This window comes from Falco cherrug, chromosome 4, assembly GCF_023634085.1.
Source record: "Falco cherrug isolate bFalChe1 chromosome 4, bFalChe1.pri, whole genome shotgun sequence".
NCBI lineage: Eukaryota > Metazoa > Chordata > Aves > Falconiformes > Falconidae > Falco > Falco cherrug.
The window spans coordinates 48,569,013-48,590,224 of NC_073700.1; the positions used below are offsets into that span (position 1 = coordinate 48,569,013).

The 21,212-nt window shown below is 46.7% G+C and overlaps 1 protein-coding gene across 7 annotated transcripts in view; it reads left to right on the forward strand.

Annotated features, from left to right (window-relative positions):
• The window catches only part of RFX2 (regulatory factor X2), a 63,887-nt gene that overhangs the window by 40,209 nt on the left and 2,466 nt on the right, over positions 1-21,212 (forward strand). For all 7 annotated transcript variants that reach the window (XM_055706903.1, XM_055706904.1, XM_055706909.1 and 4 more), the window contains 10 exons: positions 4,676-4,857; positions 7,166-7,285; positions 8,402-8,517; positions 9,405-9,523; positions 9,843-9,955; positions 12,692-12,843; positions 13,765-13,862; positions 14,526-14,675; positions 15,060-15,268; positions 15,598-15,751. In XM_055706903.1, coding sequence (XP_055562878.1) covers positions 4,676-4,857; positions 7,166-7,285; positions 8,402-8,517; positions 9,405-9,523; positions 9,843-9,955; positions 12,692-12,843; positions 13,765-13,862; positions 14,526-14,675; positions 15,060-15,268; positions 15,598-15,751 — 1,413 coding nt within the window. The remainder of the gene's footprint in view (positions 1-4,675; positions 4,858-7,165; positions 7,286-8,401; positions 8,518-9,404; positions 9,524-9,842; positions 9,956-12,691; positions 12,844-13,764; positions 13,863-14,525; positions 14,676-15,059; positions 15,269-15,597; positions 15,752-21,212) is intronic.

Consider the following 21,212-nt stretch of genomic DNA (forward strand, 5'->3'; position numbering starts at 1 on the left):
CCAGGGCTGGGGTGGGTAATTCCCTCTGCCAAGGTGCAGAGCCTGAGCCAAGGAACCTTGTGGAGCCCTTCTGCCCTGTGACCCTCCAGTGTCCTTGCCCTGCCTTCCGGGAGCACGGAGCCGTGTCTGTGGATATGTGCGAGTAACGAGGAGGTGATGGGACGAGCAGTGCCTGTAGTAAATGCAGCACGTTGCAGACCCAGAGCAGGCAATCTCTTTCCAGAGCTGGAGGACGGTCGGTGCTGGTGCCCAGGGAGGGTGCGTAGCCTCTGCCTGGGGGGGGTTCTGGGGCTTCGACTGGCCCGAGGGACCTGACCTCCATTGGAAGTGAGCCCTGGGATGAGTAGAAGGCTGGAGTCGTTCCACAGACCCATCATCAGATGGTTTGGGTTGGAAGGGACCTTCGAAGGCCAGCTAGTGCAACCCCCTGCCATGGGCAGGGACATCTTCAGCTGGATCAGGATGCTCAGAGCCCCGTCCAGCCTGACCTTGAATGTTTCCAGGGATGGGGTATCCACCAGCTGGAGACTGGAGAATGCCAGAGGCGTGTGGGGCAGCCCGGTGAGCGCGGCACCGAACTGCTCTGCACGTCTCCCCGGCACGTGCTGTGTCACAGGGCATCGGGCTCTCCAGGGTGTTTTGGTTCCCACCCCTTTATGTGAAAAAAAAAAAAACCAAAACAACAAACCAGACAGGGGATTACCCATCCCAAATGCTTGTGTGACCAGCACACGGTACTGTCATAGATGAGCTTGACAAAAGCGAGTAGCTGGGGAAGTTGTGAGTTCATGCTAATTGCGCTATTAGTTGTGACTTTTAAGGTTGCAGAGTTTTTCATTAACTGTTCTGTCTCTCATTTTAAATCTCACATTTTTCAAATCTGTGAGTTATTGGGATAAGTGGTTTATTTTGTTGCCATCTGCAGATGTTGCGTGCCAGGAATCTTTGATTTCAAAAATACAACCAAACCAAAGAAACCCTAAAGGTATCTCAGTCAAGAGGCAATTTTTTTATGTAATGCTGTTTAAACACAGTCAATGTGAAGTGGAGCCACACTTGATAACGCAATTTAGCTTCAAAAACTCTCTGAGAGGTTATTTAAGTGCACTTGAAAGATCAAATTTGGAAGCCTAAGCGAATGTTAATACCCCAGCGACACATGATGTTTCTAATGAAATCATGTCAATCCATTACTGTTATTGAAGAAGCCCTGCTCACGAGGGTACTCCAGAGACTCTGGGCCAGAGGATTACGTCTTTGCCGATTATGGTCTTGCAGATGATGCAAAGAAATTTGAGGAAAATTACTACAGTTTTTGTACGTGAGTGCCTAAAGCTAGGCACGTAAGGAGGGAGCTGGATGCTAGAACCTGCCCAAGGCTCTGCGGCTCCTCGGTGTGCACAGCACTCATAGGAGTAGGAGGGAGGTGGATTTTTTCCTCACCGTAAAACAAACAAACAAAAACCCGAATAAACCCCCAAAAGCCTATTGGACTTCTTCCCTGTGGTTGAATGGCTCTTAGGTAGGTGCTGATGGAGTTTTTCCCCTGAGGAAAAGATCTTACCCCCAAATGATGTTTAGGTGGAAACATCTAAAATGAGACTAAAGAGAGAGGTAGGAAAATTGTTAAAGGGAATAATTCTGCCTTGGCCGGGGGAGGGATGTAACGCCCTAATGAAGGATGGATTTCCTGCTCAGCAGAGAAGGGCGGGCGGTGCTGATGGATGCAGGTGGCTCGGGGCGCAACTACGCAAGGGACCAGAGCTGACGGGCACTTGTTGGAAAAGAGACTTTTCAAGAAAATAACTAAGTTCGGTTGAAACTTGAATTGCAAAAGATCGGTGGGGCTGAGCAGGGAGCTGCAGGTGTGAGGGAAGCGTTCCTCCCCGTTGCTGTGTTCGGGGTGCTCGCAGCGGGGTCTGGGGTCCGTCCTGACTCTGAGCTGAACTGAGCGGGGGCTTAGGAACCGCAGATGTCTTTTTTTTTCTTTTCATTTCTATGAAAAAGGTTTCTTTTTCATAGAAATGCTCATAAGAAAACCTCTCCAAACCTGGACCTTCAGAAAAAAAATTTTTTCTTTCTTTTCCCAGACAGCCCCAGGTATCACTTTTTCTATCCTTAAAAAGCCATCCTTGAATGGAACAAAGCCGAGGTTTTTCGCTAAAGGTTATTTTTTAAAAAATCAAAACAAACAGTCAGTAGAAATAAAGTTAGAAGTAGAAATGAAATTGAAATGTTCCCCTGTAGTGCCTATAACAAACAAAGCAGCATACGGCTGCGTAGTGATTTTATTGGATCCTGCTCATAGTAAACCCAGAAATTAAACTGTATAGTATCGTGTCATTGTCACCACTAAGCAAAATTCAAACAATAAACAGAATAAGGGATACAAATGGAAAGACTCTTTAATGTTCTCGTTTAAAGTGCCTGGTTTGTTATTACTAATGCAGGAAGAGCAAAAATCATGTTTTGAAAATTATTTATATTCTAACAGATTTCTTTTTTAAGCTCTTCTGTGTGTTTTGTAATAGATTTGTAATTCAACAGTGGGAGTTCATATTGTGAAACTCTGTGGTGTTTTAAAAGAATATAAAAGACACTTGCAGAAAAGAAAGCTGGAAGATGAAGCGAATAATCTAGAAATATCTGGGATTAGAGTAAAAATGCCCAGGCTCACATTTAAATGAGAAGGTTTTCCCTATAGATGAATTTTCCATAGAAACTTTCAACTTTTATATATATGTATACATTTTTTTAACACTTGGAATTAGAATAGGTTTAGAAAATAAATAGCTGATCCACATTCAGTATCTTCCATAGGATAAATAAAATAAATGGTTAAAAAAAAGAGGACCTTCTTAATCATTAATCTTTTAAATATAGGGGATGGGCCAAAATTAGTGCAGATGTGGACTGCCTAAAACCTGAGTTCTTGCTGGTCTTTTATGTCATAACCACTGGGGTCCACTTTTGCTGGGGATGGATAATTGGGGGGTGGGGTCTCGGGGGTACTGAATGGCTTTGGGGGGCTTCCTGGGGGACTTCTCACCTCTTCTGCCGGCGAGAGAACAGAGGGTTGCAGATCACTGGCAGACACCTCTTGGGGCTGTAGGGTCTGGAGGTCCGAAAGGTGGTCGGTCGCTGGAAGAACACACCAAAGGGTGTCTTAGGTGGAGGTGGAAGGTGGGAAGGTGACAGGCAGCTCTGCGGAAAGTGGGACAGCAAAAATGGCCAAGAGGTTTCTCTTCTTCCATCTGTGGCAGCCCCTGGTCTGCTCAAAGGCCACCAGAACTGACGGGCCCAGTCATTTGAACTTGTGGTTGCTTTGGATGGAACCCAACTAATGAATGAAAGAGTTTTAACTGTACAGCTTTGGATTCGGCGCATTTGATGCAGCGTAAGTTTAAAACTGGGACAGGTGAATGATAATGGCAGAACGTACGGTCAGAGGTGCTGGAAAGCCTTTGTGTGAGAGTTGGGTGTGACACACAAAACCTGAAAATGACTCACTGGAGTGAGGTGTCAGAGGTGTCATTGCACATTTCAGGTTGTATTTTCACAGTTACTGATACAAAACTGGAGTATAGCCGTGAACTGGGACCTCAGAGTTTCACTGGGAGAAAAGAGCTGGATACTGGAGTATGAGTGGAGGGGACTTAAGCATAGGCCAACTTGTACATCCATGTGCATGGTTAAATCCCGCTGATTTCGTGCTTAATTGCAATACGTGCTTGTTCTATTTGTTGTGCTAATATTGTGGCATCCATACCCGGAGTCTGTTTCGCCATTGCTGGGGTGTGAATTCAGCAGCTTCTGGTGGAGCTGTGCCTCCTGTGGATCAGGGCTGGAGGGCTGGGTGGCGAGGGAGGTCTTGACATCGTTAGTCCCAGATGTCCCTAACGACAATGAAAGGGCTCTTACCAAAGCTATTGATTTTAGTCCATTTGTGCATCTAGTTCCTTCAGAGATTCACTTAACATAACACTTATTTTATGGATGCCGAAGTCATTTCGCCAGCTGAAGGAGAGCGGGGGTTTTGTCTTTTTGCATTTTAATTCCTGTGCTGACATTGTGCACCAGGCCTGCCCTTTCGGGCCGCCTGGGTATAAATAATTTATATTAATTGCAAACTTTAATCAACAGAAATGTCAGAAGTTCAGACAGTAAATTTTGAAAAGTAGATGGACCCCCACAGATTTTTATCGTTGCTTTGGTAACTGTTAATTTTATTGTTAAGGGAACAGTTGCACACATGCCAATCTTCAAATTAATAAAGACTTTGCAGCATATTGGTTTCCCTAAATTTTATTCCTCCTAGGCAGTATCTTAACATCTTTATTCTTGGAAAATACAAGTTCTTACAGCTTTATTTTATCTCTGCAGAAATTAATCTCTATCCAAGGTGGACACTGAGATGGCAGGCAGGCTGTGTCTTAATGCCTTTGCAAAATCTGACAGCATTTTTGTTTGGGTTATTAGCTTTGGACTGGGAGTCCTTTTATAAAAATGCAACTGGCATAAGTTATATAAATTAACTACCCAGCATTAAGTTCTCTTGAACATGTCAGACGAGCTCTCCTGACATTTAAGTGTTGACGCTTTGATGCAGCCTGTTCCAGCCCTCTTTAGACTTTCATGTGTTCTTTATTTATTTATTTGTTTTCCATACCTGAAGCTCCAGTGGTTGTTGGACAACTACGAGACGGCGGAAGGCGTCAGCCTTCCCAGGAGCTCCCTCTACAACCATTACCTGCGGCACTGCCAGGAGCACAAACTGGATCCAGTGAATGCCGCTTCCTTCGGGAAACTGATCCGTTCGGTGTTCATGGGGCTGAGGACCCGCCGCCTGGGAACCAGGTTGGTGCGAATCTACATTTAAAAAAAACACCAACTCCTAGAACTTCTGTCACACATACTGAGAATTTACCGAGCAGCCTTTAGCAGGCGCAGGTGTTTCCTCCAAGATCTACAGGAACAAGCGGGAATGGTCTTGTGGGGAAAGGGATGGCTGCTCTGATGCATGGAGTGATTTCTGTGTGTTGTTAGGCAAAGCTGCTCCCTCACCATGAAAGGTGTGAGAGGCTGGACAATACAATGAATTTTGGACACGCTCCAGGTCTCTGGTGATGGTGCCTTGTCCAGCCACACAGTGGAATTTGGTCTGTGTCCTTTTCCTAAGGAGTCTGAGAATATTTTATTTGAACCTAGGCTTCTTCTGATTCCATTACTGTCTCAGAAAGATGAAGTCACTAATCTTCCCGATTGCTGCTGTCAAAATTCTGGCACAGTGCGATGGTTCCTCCCGTTGGGTCCGGTAAAGGTCCTCCATCGCAGAACCCGTGCCCACATCTCTGATGCAGACAAGCTGTACAGATGTAAATGGCTTCCTTCTTCAATACCCAAAGTGGCAGGCTGAATCTCGTGACAGAATTTTTTCTTTTAAAACACCGAAGATCCATATAACACAACAAAAGCACGACAGAAGAAAGTACACTGGCTGTAATTACAGATGTGTCCTTCAAGGGATCGCCTGCACAGCTTGCACAGCTGAATTTGCATTTTATCCCAGCTCCTAATTTTTAAAAATTAGCTAATATGCTGGAGAAGTAGTGATTGCTCTGATTGTGTAAGATTTTATAATGAAATTCAAGCTTAGATATTTGGGCTTCTAAACAAGAACAAAACCAGATGTGTCCAGGGCATTCCACAGCTGGAGTGTGGAGGCAACAGTCGTAGGAAGAGCAGGGAGGAGTGTGGATTTCTGTAGATTGGTTCAAGTGCAAGAGCTCTGAAATAATTTTTTTAGAGGAGAGAAATTCTTTAATCCCATCAAGGATTAAAGAAAAAACCAAGCAAAAATCCCATTTAAAACTGCAAATGTGCAGGCTGGGAAGGGTACATAAATATTAAATTTATGAATTAAATTTATGAATAAATATTAAAATAGCTGTCCACCGTTATTTTCTTACTCGTTCCTTTAGGTTATGAATGCAGGTGGTATTTAATTTGCAGGCACTTCAAAAAATCACTCGCGGCGTGGCCGAAGCGTGCTGCACACCTGAGCGTTGGGGAGGTGTAAAAGCCTTTGTACGGTGGCAATGGCTGAACGCTTCAGCCATGCCCTGGGCAAGAGCAAATTCCCCCAGCGTGGAAGAAAGGGTTAATTCTTCAACACATGCCCCTCTCCTAAATTTCTCGGTGTAATTTTCCAATGGGAAGCATCATTGGATTGAAGGTGCCTCCAGCCCCTTCCGTTGTGACACAGCAGAGGAATTTTAAGCCTCCCCAGTAAGGGCTCTGGAGACCCCGCTCTGCCCCCCGGCTTGGTCTCCTCTCCCATGGAGGGCTCAGCTCAGCCATTATTAGCGACAAATTGGCTAAAGCCGAGTTGGACATACCGTCATCACGTATCCACGGCTGCCTAATTGTCCTTCTTGCTCCCAAATGCAGATGCTTGGGGGTTGAAAAATTCCGGTTTGGTGGAAAAACTTTTTTAACTGGCGCATCTGCCGAATGTGACGGAAAGGCATTCTTCTGAGGAGCATCACAGCAGCTTCACTGACAAGCAAAGGGAAAAGGATTCCACCCTCTTTGGCTTGCAGAAAGCTTTCAGTTTTTACAAAAACTTTAAAAATGAGCAACTCCAAGAACAAAGCCACATCAAAGCCCGTTGCTGTGGCTGTGAAAGCATTGGCAACAGAAAGACATTTTTCTTATCATACTTGACTATTCAGTCAGACTTGTTCCATCCAAGTCTAGATAAACATGGAAGTTTGTTTTTATGGAAAAAAACAAATCCTCCAACCCTAACCAAATAGCAGAGTGTCCCCTGAGGTCTTTCTGTCATTCTGTTTAATAACACTTGGTGTTGTAGCACTTGTCTCTTCTTCTCCAGTTACCATGGGTGACTTGAAACAAACCTTGCCGGCTTTTAGATGTGGATGTCACTGAACTTTGCGACGTGTGGTTTTAAATTTTATAGGGGGTGATGGCATTCATTAGTTCCTTGGTTCGGCCGTTCGAGCAGCGCTTGGCCACAGACTGAGGGGTGCTGTAAGAAGGAGGCTGTGTTTTCAAAACAAGCCCAAGAGTAAATTGCAGGGCTACGATGTCCCTTCCATTGACTGGCTTTCACTGAGCGGTTTCAACGCTGATACTTCTCCAGGGGAAACTCCAAATACCATTATTATGGGATCCGTCTCAAGCCGGAGTCTCCGCTGAACCGTCTGCAGGAGGATACCCAGTACATGGCAATGAGGCAGCAGCCCATCCACCAGAAGCAGAGGTAGGTGGTCCCAGTGCCCTGCAGCTCGCTGCGTGCCCCCAGCCCTGCCGTGGGCAAAGGTCCTGTCCCAAGGGATGCAGCAGGCCACGTCTTGGGATCAGGCTTCGCTTGGCAGCAAAGGGAACGTGTTGGGACAGCTCAGCCCCGAGTGTGGCTGAAGTGCCAGCGCTGAGCTGTGGGAGACGGGGCTGCAAGTTGCTGGCTGCTCTGAGTAGTGGAGGAGCCCGGGAGTAATTCTGGTGGGTGCCCATCGTGGAAACGTTCAAGGCCAGGTTGGACGGGGCTCTGAGCCGCCTGACCTCGTTGAAGATGTCCTTGCTTATGGCAGGGGGGTTGGACTAGGTGACCTTTAAAGGTCCTTTCCAACCCAAACCATTCTATGATTCTATGAAAATGGCATTTATCTGCCTACTCTGTTTGCCAGTGGCGTGATTCAGCCCACAGCGACGGAGAATGCCCCAGCACGTGCCACTTCTCATGGCATCACTGTGACCGAGCCTTCGTAAGACCTCAGCCGCAGAGTTGGTTGTGCCAAATCAGTGTAAAGGACTTGGGGGGTTGTGTTGTTTTCGGGCAGATTTGGGGTTTTGGGTTTTTTGGGGTTTTTTTATGCAAAAGTGCAAGTTAAATAGTGCTGTGGCTGGTCTTGTGTCTGAGTAATTTTGAATATAAAACAATGTACAAAGGAATTTGGAATGGTCTCCTGGAAGCATGGACACTTCTGGTTCTTGCTGGAGGGAAGAAGGAGCAGAGGAATTTATTTCTTCAGCTCCCAAACAGAAAGTAAAAGCAAAATTCAGCTCCTGAGACACAACCTGTGCTCTGGCACCCACTTCAGCTCTGCTTCTCATTTTCTTTTTCTTTTTTTTGGTGTCACCTTGGGCAAACTTCTTAACCCCTTTAATTCTGTCTTGGGGAGTGCTTTTCAAAAGGAGGTTCTGATTTTCCCCCCTCCATATGAGTAAGTGATATAAATGCTCAGCCCTCACGATGCTGGCCTTGAACGTAGCCTCACGTAGTGCACAACGAACACGAGAGTCTGCATCACTGCGTCGCATATAATGAGAACGTGTTTGCTCGTGCCTGTGTCAATCCCAAGCCATGCTCTAAATTTAGGTATAGACCAGCACAGAAGATGGATGGCATGGCAGAGAGCGGGTCCAACAGTAACCCGCACACGACGCCGGAGCAGTCGGTTGCTGCTCAAAGTCAACATCATCAGCAGTTCATAGGTGAGGAGACAGCTTTAACGTATTAGATACCGCACGCCCCGGCTTAGAGCTGTAAGGGGAAGGAAGGTCTTGTCCAGCAAGCCCTGGCTGTCCTGCATTTGTTTGCTTTTCTAATAAATCTAGAGTATTATATATTATCCATTATAGTATACGTTCTAATAAGCTTTTGTAAAGTCACACTTGCTAAGTTTATTTCCCAACTCCTTTACCCAAGGAAGGCTTTTTTCTTATGCCGTCAGGTCTGTTGGTTCCTTTTAGTATATTTTTATCTGTCTGGTTTTATCCAAATGGGGTGGAAGGAGCAAAGCTCCAGAAGAGCGGTGCTAAGGCAGGCAGCCAGAGGGAGAAGGGCAGTTCTTTTCATTGCAAAGGCTGCAGTACGTATCTGATTGGAGACGATCCGTGTGGACCTGCTCCTTGTGAGAAGACAAGCCCTCTGGCTTTGCTGGTCCTGGATCTGAATGTCTCCACCACCTCCAGTAGAGAGAGCAAATCCCGGCCAGCTCTGAAATACAATTGCTCCTGATACTCTGCTGCCCAATTATATTTCCCATTGTACCAGAGAGGCATTTTTCAGGTTCGGAGAAAATCTAATGGGAAGCACGGTAGATGAGGACAATATATTCTTGTTTCTGTTATTACAGAGAGAAAGAAAACATTTTCCTTTCCACACGGAATAAATGGGCTGCAGTTGTTTGCTTTTTGCCCAGTATAACAGCACGAACCAGGGACAGTACTGGATTATTGGTCTTACTTCTCCTGTTGCATCCCGATGGAAACACGAAAGATAGCCATCAGCGACAGCAGCACCTTGTACTCGTCTGCAGTCCGGCATAACCAAGTGTTCCTAATTCTCACCATGTTTCCCGACCTTTTTTTTCCTCTAGATGTAACCCATGCCTTTCCCAAGTTCCCAGCCCCTGATCTAGGTAACGTCCTCTTACAAGAAGGGTTCACCTTGAACGATGTGAAAACTCTGCAGCTTCTTTACAGGCGGCACTGTGAGGTGATTATTTGGAGTATTTTAATTGATTTATTAATTGATGTGGGACATAATTCATGTGCTCATCTCATATCCTGCGCTTAGAAAAAGCTGGAATATAATAGGAAATGCTTGATTTGCTGCGTATTACAACTCAAATATTGTGCTTTATGTTATGTTTTCATTGTGTGACTTGTTTTATGTTATGTTCATTATCGAAACAATGCCCTTTCCTTTATTTTTCTTGTAAATTATTTAATCTAAGTGGCAGCACATGAAATTTATGCTTACACTGTGTGAGAGGATGCTAGCGGAGCAGCTAATGAATTGTGTTCTTTGTTAGGCAACTTTGGATGTTGTAATGAATCTTCAGTTTCATTATATTGAGAAACTGTGGCAATCCTTCTGGAGTCCTAAAACACCATCTAGTGATGGCTCTGCTGCCCTGCCATCCAGGTACGCTGTTGTGCTCTGATTATTTCCGAATGCTCCATTTTCTGGTGGTGGTTTTTTTATTTTTAAAATGCATGAAGTGTTTTCAGCTTCATTAGGCATTTTGAGGGCTTTGTAGGACCTGAAAGTATTTACTTCCCTGTAGAATCATTACAAAGAGTGTCAGGAGTATTTAATGACATAATGACCACAGAAAGTTCAGACCTCCAAGGGAGGCATCTGCTCTGGTTCTGTACATCTGCCTGCCTTATACCTCCTGTCAACAGTGCTCATCCCAAATGCAAAGATGGATGAGAACGGGATGCTGCTTTCATAAATGGTCATCAGGAGCAGGCAGGAACGATTCCGTGCCGTGAGGTATCGGTCTCAAGTGATGTCTCAGGCTCTGAGGTTTTAGTGACGTGCAACGCTACAGGCCTGGGGAAGAGGGGCTGGGAAGCTGCCTGGTGGCAAAGGACCTGGGGGTGCTGGTTGACAGCCAGCTGAACATGTGCCCAGGTGGCCAACAGCATCCTGGCTTGTGTCTGAAGGGCCATGGCCAGCGGGACTGGGGCAGTGATAGTCCCACTGTGCTCAGCACTGGTGGGGATGCACCTTGAATCCTGGCTTCAGTCTGGAGCCTCCCGTGATGAGACAGACCCGGAGGGGCTGGAGCGTGTCCAGAGCTGGGGAAGGGGCTGGGGCACCAGTCTGACAGGGAGCAGCTGGGGGAACTGGGGGTGCTCAGCCTGGAGAAAAGGAGGCTCAGGGGGAACCTCCTCGCTCTCTGCAGCTCCCTGAAAGGAGGCTGTGGGCAGGGGGGGTCCATCTCTTCTCCCAAGTAACAAGTGACAGGACAAGAGGAAACAGCCTCACCTTGCGCCAGGGGATGTTTAGGCTGGATATTGGGAAGAACTTCCTCACCAAAAGGATTGTCAAGCACTGGAACAGGCTGCACTGGGAAGTGGTTGAGTCCCCATCCCTGCGGGTATTTAAAAGACGTGTGGACGTGGTGCTTAGGGCCATGGTTTAGTGGTGGCCTTGGCAGTGCTGGGTCTACAGTTGGACTTGATGATCTTAAGGGTCTTTTCCAGCCTAAGTGATTCTCTGGTTCTATCACATCTGGGCTAACTCACTTCTTGGCTGGTGACCCAGATCTTTTAACTGCCTCGTTTGAGGCAGGTAGTGGGAAACAAAGCTCCTCACATCTTTGTACTCCTGCCTGACTTGTTGCCTTTTCTTCATCCTTTATGTGTTGGTAGTCTGCTGCCAAGGGAATGGAAGTAAGTGAAAACAGAGAAAATGGAGAAGGCAAAGGTTTCTTCTTAAAATTTATATTAAAAGTCTGTATTGTCCACTTCTACTGATAAGATAAGGACTTCCAGTGCGGTCATTTTATATTCAGAAGAAAAACAGTAAAAGTTTGAGTATATAAGCAAATACCCCATACATATCTATAGAATTACGGCCCTGTTGTCCTCAGTAGATGCTACCCAACGGATATTTTCCCATTCCCACAAAGAATCACTGTAGCTGTGTTTGATTGTTTCAGAATCTTTTACTTGAGGGTATATCCTCAAGGCATATTGCAGCACCAGAGAGCTGTGCCAGGTGCAAAGAGGCTCACTTGGATGCTGGAGGCAGCGTTTCTGCTGGGCTGAGTCTAAACCAGCCTGTCTTTTCAAGGCTGTGTGCTCTGGTACCACTAAAGCAGTACCGCTGCTAATAATCAAGACAGGTAAATAAAGCACTCCCTCCCCCTGCTTTATAGATGTACAAATATAAAACCAGAATATTATCAAAGTGGCAAACTGCAAGCATGATAAAATGCAGAATATGCTTCCACTTAACAGAAGGTTTAGGTACTTGATGGCCAGTTTCTCCATGTGAGTATACCTGTGGAGTTCCCTTAGTAAAACTGCTCAGGCAGGGGCTATAAGTACCTCCTTATAGTATGTCCAGGGCTTGGCTTTAATGATCCAACGCGTGGGCAAAGGCCCTTCCAAATGGCCAGTTCCCAGCGTAGTGTCTGAGCAGCTCGGCTTTGATGCTCTGGCAGTGCATTAGGGCTTCAGTCCTCCCTGCTTGCTCTTTAACCAAATATCTTATGCCTTAATCATGCGGGGAAAGCTTCCATACCTCTATAAAGTGAAAACAATGCAGGCTTGATTGACCTCATTCAGTTAGAGACAGTAGCTCTGTTCTCATCAAAACACCACATCTTTTCCCTTCTGAAAGCCTTCAGCATCTCCAGGTGTTAAACACCTTGAAACCATTTGTAGTATTTGTTAATACCAGCTAATCTGCTCAAACATGAGCTGCAAACTTTTTTTTTGTCCTCCACTGCTGCAGCTGCTGAGGTTTAGAACAGAGGGGAGAGCAGAGAGGCGTGAAGGTTTTGGAAACAGCTGCATCTGTGAGGAGGAACCAGCTAAGCCCTTGCTTGCTGAAATAAGTGCACAATTCGCACGTACGTGTGAAGACAAGTGTGCGAAGGGCTGAGGATGGAAGAAGCAAAGGCAGGCAGGGCAGGTGCTGGGAGGTGCGGGTGTGAGGGAAAACTGTGATCAGAGCTCTGACCTCGTGGATGGAGAGGTGCTTGCAGAATCAGATGAGATTTGTACAAACTCAAAGGTTTCCTTTTGAAAGCAACATGAATGGGCTTTTTTCTGATGAAAACTGGGGCTAGAAATCAAGAAGAGGAGTGAATGCACTGAATGCAAACCTGCTGCTTACACTGCCTCCCTACCCCCCCGGCAGCGAAGAAGAACATGAAGGGATCCTCCCAAAAGACAAGCTGATCACTCTGTGCAAATACGAACCCATCCTCAAATGGATGAGAAGCTGTGATCACATCTTGTACCAGGCCCTGGTGGAGATTCTCATCCCAGACGTGCTCAGACCGGTGCCCAGTGAGTATCCTGCAGCGTGCTCGGGCAGGCACGGGTGGTCCTGACTCCTGCTCCATCCTGCTCCACGCTGGGCTGAGTCATGGGATGCCGTGTCTGACAAACAGCGGTCCGTGGCTCACCCGGTCTGGCTACCACTTGTCACAAAGATTTCCATTGTAAAACCTGATTTAGAGGTTTTTGTTTTGAATACAAGCTAAAATATTATGGCAACGGCAATATTCCTGCTGCAGCATTGCTCTCTGTCGACAGTGCTTTGTGGCCCCTGGAAATTCCCATGCCTTTTAAAATTTGGTTTATTGCATATCACATCTCCTGACTTTGGCTAGGAGTCGAGGTAAATGCATAGGCTTGATGCACAAGTAAGCACAAACTAATCCTGGTGAGGTGTTTCCTTGGAGATAGTATCTTTGTTTACGTAGGACCATCCTGTCCCCTGCCACACCTCCTGGAAATTAGGGGTCAACTTTCATTTGGGAGGTTAGTGTGGGATATTGAAGGGTTTCTCTCTGATTTGGCTCCTCAGTGAAGCGCATGTGTTGGTCTCACCGAGGTCTCAGCTCAACCCTTGACCGGGCTGAGCAGTACTGGAAAGCCATGTCCCTCTGAGCTGCTCTGGTCAGTCTACGGTGCTGGGGCTGGTGTGTCTGTAAAGAGCACACATCAACATTTGGAAAACGCTCAGAAGGACCATGAATAAGAAAAGGATAAGAAAGAATAAGAAAATAAGAATAAAAGTTTGAGTAACAACATTAGAGAATAAGAACAATTGGAGTGCACCTCGGGAGCCAGCTGGTTTCGTGGATGCTAAACCCAGATCACAGCTAACCCGACAAGAGGCTGTGCCTCCGCAGCAGCCCTCAGCTAGAAAGTGGTCTCCAAAGATGGTGCAGAGCCTTTCTAACGCCGTAGACTTCTTTGCAGGCACGCTTACACAGGCGATTCGTAATTTTGCCAAGAGTTTGGAAGGCTGGCTGATGAACGCAATGAGTGAATTTCCCCCCGAGATTGTCCAGACCAAGGTAAGTGGAGGGAGGGTGTTGCAGGTCGGGGAGATGCACTGAGTGCATGTGTGTGCCTGTTACAGCTTTCCGCAGCAACTGGAAATCACTCCTAGGGTTTGGCCACCTGTACCTCAGACTAGCACAGTATTATGAACCAAAATCAGCAAGGAGTGGGAGGACAGGTAGGGCAGTTCCCTTGTCCCAGCAGCTGATGACCCCTTGTCCATTAGAACCATTCCTGCATCCTGCAATTGCACTTAAAGCTTTGTGGAAGAAAATCTCTGCACTGGAATGAGGCTGTCCTAGAAAGCACGGGACGCCTCAGGGACTGAACGGCCTTGCAGGGGCTGAACCCAACGCCATCCTACTCCTGCTCTCCTAAAGCTTGCAGCCTGTTCTCACCTTGCTGGTCTCTGCTGGAAGCAAGAGTGTGGAAACTTGTTAGTTTAAAGGGAAAGAAATGCAGAGGCTGGTTTGCAAGATGCTATAGGGCTGTTTTGCAAGATGCAACAGATGCTGCAAAAGTGCAGCTCGGGAGCGCTGGTGTGTGCTTTGGAGAGCAGCGCGGGTGGGACGGTGCGGGTTACCCCAGCCGATGTGCGCCATGTGCTTGAGCTCAGCGTTGAGGAGAGGTTGCCGTCCCAGCATCCTGCTCGCGCTGCCCTGCGTGCTGTGTTGCAGGTCGGGGTAGTGAGTGCCTTTGCCCAGACGTTACGGAGATACACGTCCCTGAACCACCTGGCTCAGGCCGCCCGTGCAGTGCTGCAGAACACTTCCCAGATCAACCAGATGCTCAGCGATCTCAATCGGGTCGACTTCGCCAACGTGCAGGTAACTCACAGTGTCTTTTCCTAGGTTGTGTTGTCCAGAACTAGGACTCGATACTGTCTGCTGGTAACCAGTGTCATATTTCCCAGAATAAAAAGGGATTAAATGAACAATTCAATGGTTTTAGTGTTACTTTCCCAGGTAAGTTTGCCATCTCACTGTGAATAGCGGAGAAGGCACTAAGGACCTTCTGTAAGAAGTAGTGCTACCAACGGTAATATAGTTCCAATGTTAATAATGTCCTGTGGTCTGGACGGATCGGAGGAGACATGGTTCAGAGATGGTTTGGAGTCCTTGTCTGCTAGAAATGAAGTTGAATTCCTGGGTTGGGATGCAACAACCACGCAGGCTTGGCGTGAGTAACTGTCAACCCTTCTTCCCGAGCAGGAGCAAGCCTCATGGGTGTGCCAGTGCGAGGAAAGCGTGGTGCAGAAGCTGGAGCAGGATTTCAAGCTCACCCTGCAGCAGCAGAGTTCTCTGGACCAGTGGGCCAGTTGGCTGGATAATGTTGTTACCCAAGTGCTGAAGCATCACGAGGGCAGTCCCAGCTTCCCCAAGGCAGCCAGGCAATTCCTGCTGAAATGGTCTTTCTATAGGTACATTTTCTTTCTTGTTTTGGAGGTATTTCTGCGTCGGGCTTAGGGCATGTAAATAGCTCCTTGAAAAGCCAAAGATAAGTTCTTTACTCCTGTGCAACTCCAGTTAACTGTTGCTCTGCCCTGGTCCAGAAGGGAGTGTTATGGAGTGTTATGTCTCCTGTATCCTTTTGGAATGGTGATAGGATGCTCTGTCAACTTTGATTCTTGGGTTAGGGTTAGAAACAGAGCACAGTGTCCCACAGTACCTTCAGGGTCAAGAACTCACATCAGCCGTGATGCAAGTGTAAAACTCAACCCAAATACTTTGTTTCCTGGCCATTTTCCAGCTCCATGGTGATCCGTGACCTCACCTTGCGCAGTGCTGCCAGCTTTGGCTCCTTCCACCTGATTCGCCTGCTCTATGACGAATACATGTTTTATCTGGTAGAGCATCGTGTTGCCCAGGCAACAGGGGAGACACCGATTGCTGTGATGGGAGAGGTGAGGATTGTTTATTCCCTAGAAACAAACCCCAGCTGAGCAGCGCTGAAAGAGGCACGGCTGGTTCACAGACCGCACTGTGTCCTGAACATGCTTTTATCACCATCTTTGCTGAAGGATCTGCTGGGTTGTTTTGAGTGCCTGGCACAAGGATCCAGCTCCTTGAGCATCTTCCATCGGGGCTCACTAATTCCTGAGCTGGTGGGTTTGGGGGCGGTTGAGCATTAGCTGGGCTTCGGAGGCCTGGGGCAGGGAGGAATGCTTACCTCCACAACCTGTGGGTACCAGCCCTGACCTGGGGGTTCTTGCCAGAGCAAAGTCCCATCAAACACAAAAAGTCAACCAAGCAAAAGAAGGTCCAAAAGTTTCTTTCCCTGCAACTTTCAGTGGTACCGTTCACTGAACTTCTTCAGGCCTCTGTGTGCTGCAGTTACGTGCGCGTCAGCCACTTTCTCTGTTTTTGACTTGAAGAGAAATGATGGGTGGTTTGGGTTGTTTGTGAGGGTTTGGGTTTTTTTTAAAACAAATGAGACAGTAAATCTGGTGCCTGCCTCATAGGCAGGTCCTGTCCTGCCTAGCTGAAGCCACATCCAGTTTTTCATGCTGAAATGCAGATTTAAAAGCCACTGATCAACCTCTGACAGCAATATAGAAACCACTGTTAGATTAAAACTGATCTCATTTGCCTCTTGAATCTCATGCTGTTTTCTTCCTTCCATGCAACTTATGCAGGGGAGCCAGACAAATCAACTGCATGCCTCGTGCTTTCCCTTCCCCTCCCATTAGCCCCATGCTGTTGCATCAGGTCAGCAGGGCTGTGAGGTCCTTCCCGCTCCCCCTGCAATATTTTATTGATGCTAAAGCAAAACCTGGCTGTGGGAAGCTTTCATCCTTCGGGTTTTGCCTTTCCTTCATTAAACGCTTGCAATATTTCTGTTCTCCAGGAGGAGGCTGATTCTCCCCAGCAAAACAGGATGAATTGTGTCCTTCCATTTCCATGGCTCACTTTATAACTCCTGCCCTCCTCAGTTCCTTCTGCTGCCCAACTCTGCATGACTTTTCAGCGTTGTTATAGCCATTAGTGTTTCAGACCTCGTCGTAGAGGACGACAACACATCTCCAGAGCCAAATATGTCCCCAGCTCTCTGGTTACGGTTGGCACTGTGGCCTTGCAAGCGAAAGGGCTGCGCTGACATGAATGCAAAGGCTTTGCAGAGAGTTGCAGAGAGGTAGAGTGATGGTAGAGTCCCACGAGAGGTGGAGAGCTGGCATGTCTGAGCAGTTGCCCGTGTTATAAACGATAACAATTAAAACAATTTTATTTGGGGTTCAATCAATTTAGGTTGAGAAACAAAAGCAAAACCAGCGCTGGGTGCGCGGAGAACTCGGTTCCACCACACGCACACCTGAGTCCTAACAGCAGCGTCTTTTATGCCCGGATCTCGACCAATCTCCTCTCGCCGGATGTTCGTCCCGCTCTTTCCCCACTGGGCCGTTAGCGTACGCCTTCCCCTCCTATTGGCTCTCCTGTGGCGCGCTTTTTCAAATCTCAAGGTCTTCGTCTCCTTCGGCGGGCCTTCCCTGGCGTGGTTTCTCTTTCTTTATCTCCTTTGGCGGCTTTTCCAAGCAGCCTCAGGGGACGGGGAAGCCATCACATTGTCTCAAAGGAGAACCACACGCGCCCACTCACCACAACTGCGATACAGGTCCCAGATTTACACAGGGTACAACAATTACACTTATCACAGTACATTCTATTTTTGACATGAATCATGACTGCGTTTATCACAATCCCCCCTTTTGTTTTTGTTTACCTTATTGATTCATGTCTTTAGTTTCCAATGCTCAAATCAAACAGGGACAAGTAACAACCCCCCAAATTATTAATCAAGTAAAACATTGAATTAAACAGGGATAAGTAACAACCCCCCAAATATTCCCAAGAGTATAACACTCACTTCGGTAACTCAATTACATACAACAATTGGTAAGATTAAATAGTTACCCTTTGTTATATTTTTAACTAGTTTGACAAACACATTTTTAGCAACTGTGGGAACTTCATATTTGACTCCCGTTTTCATCTCATGATAAAACAAGCTAGATAACAAACGATGTTTTTTATTTTCTCCTTTCTTTATCCATCCCTCTGTTTTCTTAATATAAAGTTGGAAGGATAAAGGATGTCCACACCTTCCCACAGGGTTCCAATCAGGACCCTTATCAAGAGAGGTCCGGTCAGGGTCATACTGCTCAGCGGTTGCAGCCCTCGGCAGACCTTGTCAGCTGCAGCACCAATTCCCTCCGGTCTTGCCCTCTCCAGTTTTATCAAGGTGTGCGACTCCCAACATAACAAACACCAACAGAGGTCCTGGAAAATTAGGGAAAAGCAGGTTCAATCAGCTACTAAAGATAACATCGGTTCTCTTGTACTTTAAATTTTTGTAAATTCAATTACCCTTTTACAGAAGTCAATATAAATTTCCCCAGCCGTTACTTCAAGTTCTTTTAAATTCAATTTTTACATTTTTAATAATAGGAACCCTGAAAGGTTCCCCTGTTGCTCCTACTACCAAAGCTGTATCTCTACTTGCTCAGCATCCCAAAGGGATGTGCCAAACTGTAGATCGTTCACCTCCGGTATCAACAAAAAAACCCCATTACTTTCTCCTCTTGGGGACCAATCTTTAAATTTATCAAGGGCTCAGATGTTGTTTTTGTCCCCAGAATGTAGAGCCCTGATACCCCTATTCATCTTCATTAAACATCTGTTTGTCCTTCATTCGTCTCCTCCAGTCCTTTTTGAAATGTCACCTCTGCTCATAATGGTAACATTTGGGCATTTTCCCCAGGAAATCCTCCATTTGTTGAGTTTCCCAGACTGCCGCTACAAACATTCTTGCTTTCTCTTTTTGTTTTTCCTCATCCCTCTGTACATACACTTTCTGAGCTTCCTTCAACAGTTCTTGTAATCCTCGTTCTTGCCAACTGTCTAACTTTTCCAGTTTCTTTCTTATATCCCTCCATGATCCAGCCACAAATTGGATTTTTAGGAATGCTTCTCCAACTGGAGAGGCTGAGTCTAGCCCCGAATACATTTGTAAAGTTTTCCTCAGTTTCTCTAACCAATCCACAGGAGACTCGTCCTTTTCCTGTTGTTCACTAAAAACCTTATTAGTATTCTGCCCCCTTGGGACTGCCTCCTTGATTCCTTGGATAATCAACTCTCTCAAATCTGACATATTTTGTCTATCACGGGCATTTGGGTTACTCCAGTTTGAGTTCTGGTTAGGCCATTTCTGTTCCCCAGGGGGGCCTTGTTGATACCTTCTTTCCCACATCTGTATCCCTGCCTGTCCAATCATAGACCTTTCTTCAGTTGTAAATAATATTCCTAAGATAGATTGCATTTCTTCCCAGGTATAGGTATTAGGACCTAGGAACTGGTCTAATCGTTCAGAGACTCCCAAAGGATCATCTAGTAGACAACCCATTTCTCTTTTAAAAGATCTCACATCTCCTGTATTCAAAGGTACCGATACAAATCCAATTCCTCCTATATCTGCTCCGTTGGTACCTCTCGGAGGGGAGCCAGAGCCACTGCTCCTTCTTTTTTATAAATTTCACCTCTCTCTTTCTGTACTGTTTTACTCCTTGTGTGACTACAAGGAGGAGAGAGTAGGGAAGTCGAAGGAACGGGGTCGGGAGGCAGTGGGGGAGCCAACGGAACGGGGTCAGGAGGCAGTGGGGGATGTATCCTCTCCTGACGGCCTTCCACGTCCTGCCTTAAATAAGGCGGGGGTAATGGCTCCCATGATGATGTGGTTGTTTTAGTTTCAATCTCTCATGCCTCCCTTTCCCTCTTTTATCTCAAAGGAAATAATGAAACCAATCTTCCCGTCTCCGACCCTCTCCACAGTGCAGCATATTCACTTTCTTCCTGACTAAAGGGCTCTTTATTATTCACATATAAATTTAATGTCTCACACATCCAGTCATCAAAACATCCAAATATTGGCCAATATACATAATCGGATTGAATTTCCTCTCTCGTCCACACATTCATACAGTAATGGACCATTTTTGTTTTAGTTTTTCCCTCTTGAGATGGCCAGTGACACCAATGCCTGAGCATTATTCCTAAAGCACTATTCAGGGGAATAATTTGTGGGCATTCCTTTTCTTCGTTTGTTTCCTCTTCAAATCTTGACTCCTGTTGGCCCATTGTATTAGGAATTTTGTGGCAATTCCTATAGCCCTTAGCAACCAAAAAGTGTCTCACAGGGGATCTGTCTCAAATCTGACGACCCCCTACGATACCCGGGAGTGTTACACCCTTGGTTACCGATACCAATGTCTACAGGGGGTTTTGGACCTATCACCCACCCGCGAATCCTAGGACTTTTACAGTGGCTTCCTATCGCCCATAGTTACCGGTAAGAGTGTCCTGCAGGGGGTGAACCCTTCACCCACCCACATACCCTATAGGAGTCGCGATCCCACCCACGAATCCTATAGGAACCGCTTTGGTCTTTCACTGGCCAGGTCCCTCGTGGGAGTTTGGAACCGCGGTTAGAAGACCTCCACACTCGCTTCAGAACTCGACTCCTGGCTCCGAACCTAGAGTCCATTTCCAGAATTATGTTCCGTCTCAATCACACTCTTACACACAAGCAACCGATCCCACCCAACCGAACGGCTTCCCTTATACTCACGACTCCGTCGTCTTCGTTCGGATCTTCGTGCACCAGAATTACGGGTCCTTTCTACTGCAGTTTTTCCCTAGGATCTCCAATCCCTTTTGGTTATTGTTTCTCTTTTGTTTGTTGATCTCCGGAGACTGACCTAGACTGCTACTCTTGAGCCACAGTCTGTGGGGCACCCCTCGAAGAGTCACAGTCCAGGAAAGCACAGCGAGATCACGTCGGGGTCACCAAATTGTTATAAGCGATAACAATTAAAACAATTTTATTTGGAGTTGAATCAATTTAGGTTGAGAAACAATAAGCAAAACCAGCGCTGGGTGTGCGGAGAACTCAATTAGTTCCACCACACGCACACCTGAGTCCTAAAAGCGGCATCTTTTATGCCCGGATCTCGACCAATCTCCTCTCGCCAGATGTTCGTCCCGCTCTTTCCCCACTGGGCCGTTAGCGTACGCCTTCTCCTCCTATTGGCTCTCCTGTGGCGCGCTTTTTCAAATCTCAAGGTCTTTGTCCTTGAATCATGACTGCGTTTATCACACCCGACAGATGCAGAGGGCTGGAGAAAAGGCACCATCCTTCGGTCTGTGGCAGTGCTTGGTCGTGACTTGGGAGATGGAAAAATTTCTCCCTTTGTTCCAGAGCTCGGTCCTGCCCTGGATTGTTGCGTGTGGTGTTTGCCCAGAGGTTTATATGACAGTGACACACTTTTCCCCCAAAACATGTGGTTGGTTTTGCTTTCTGCTCTTCACCACTGG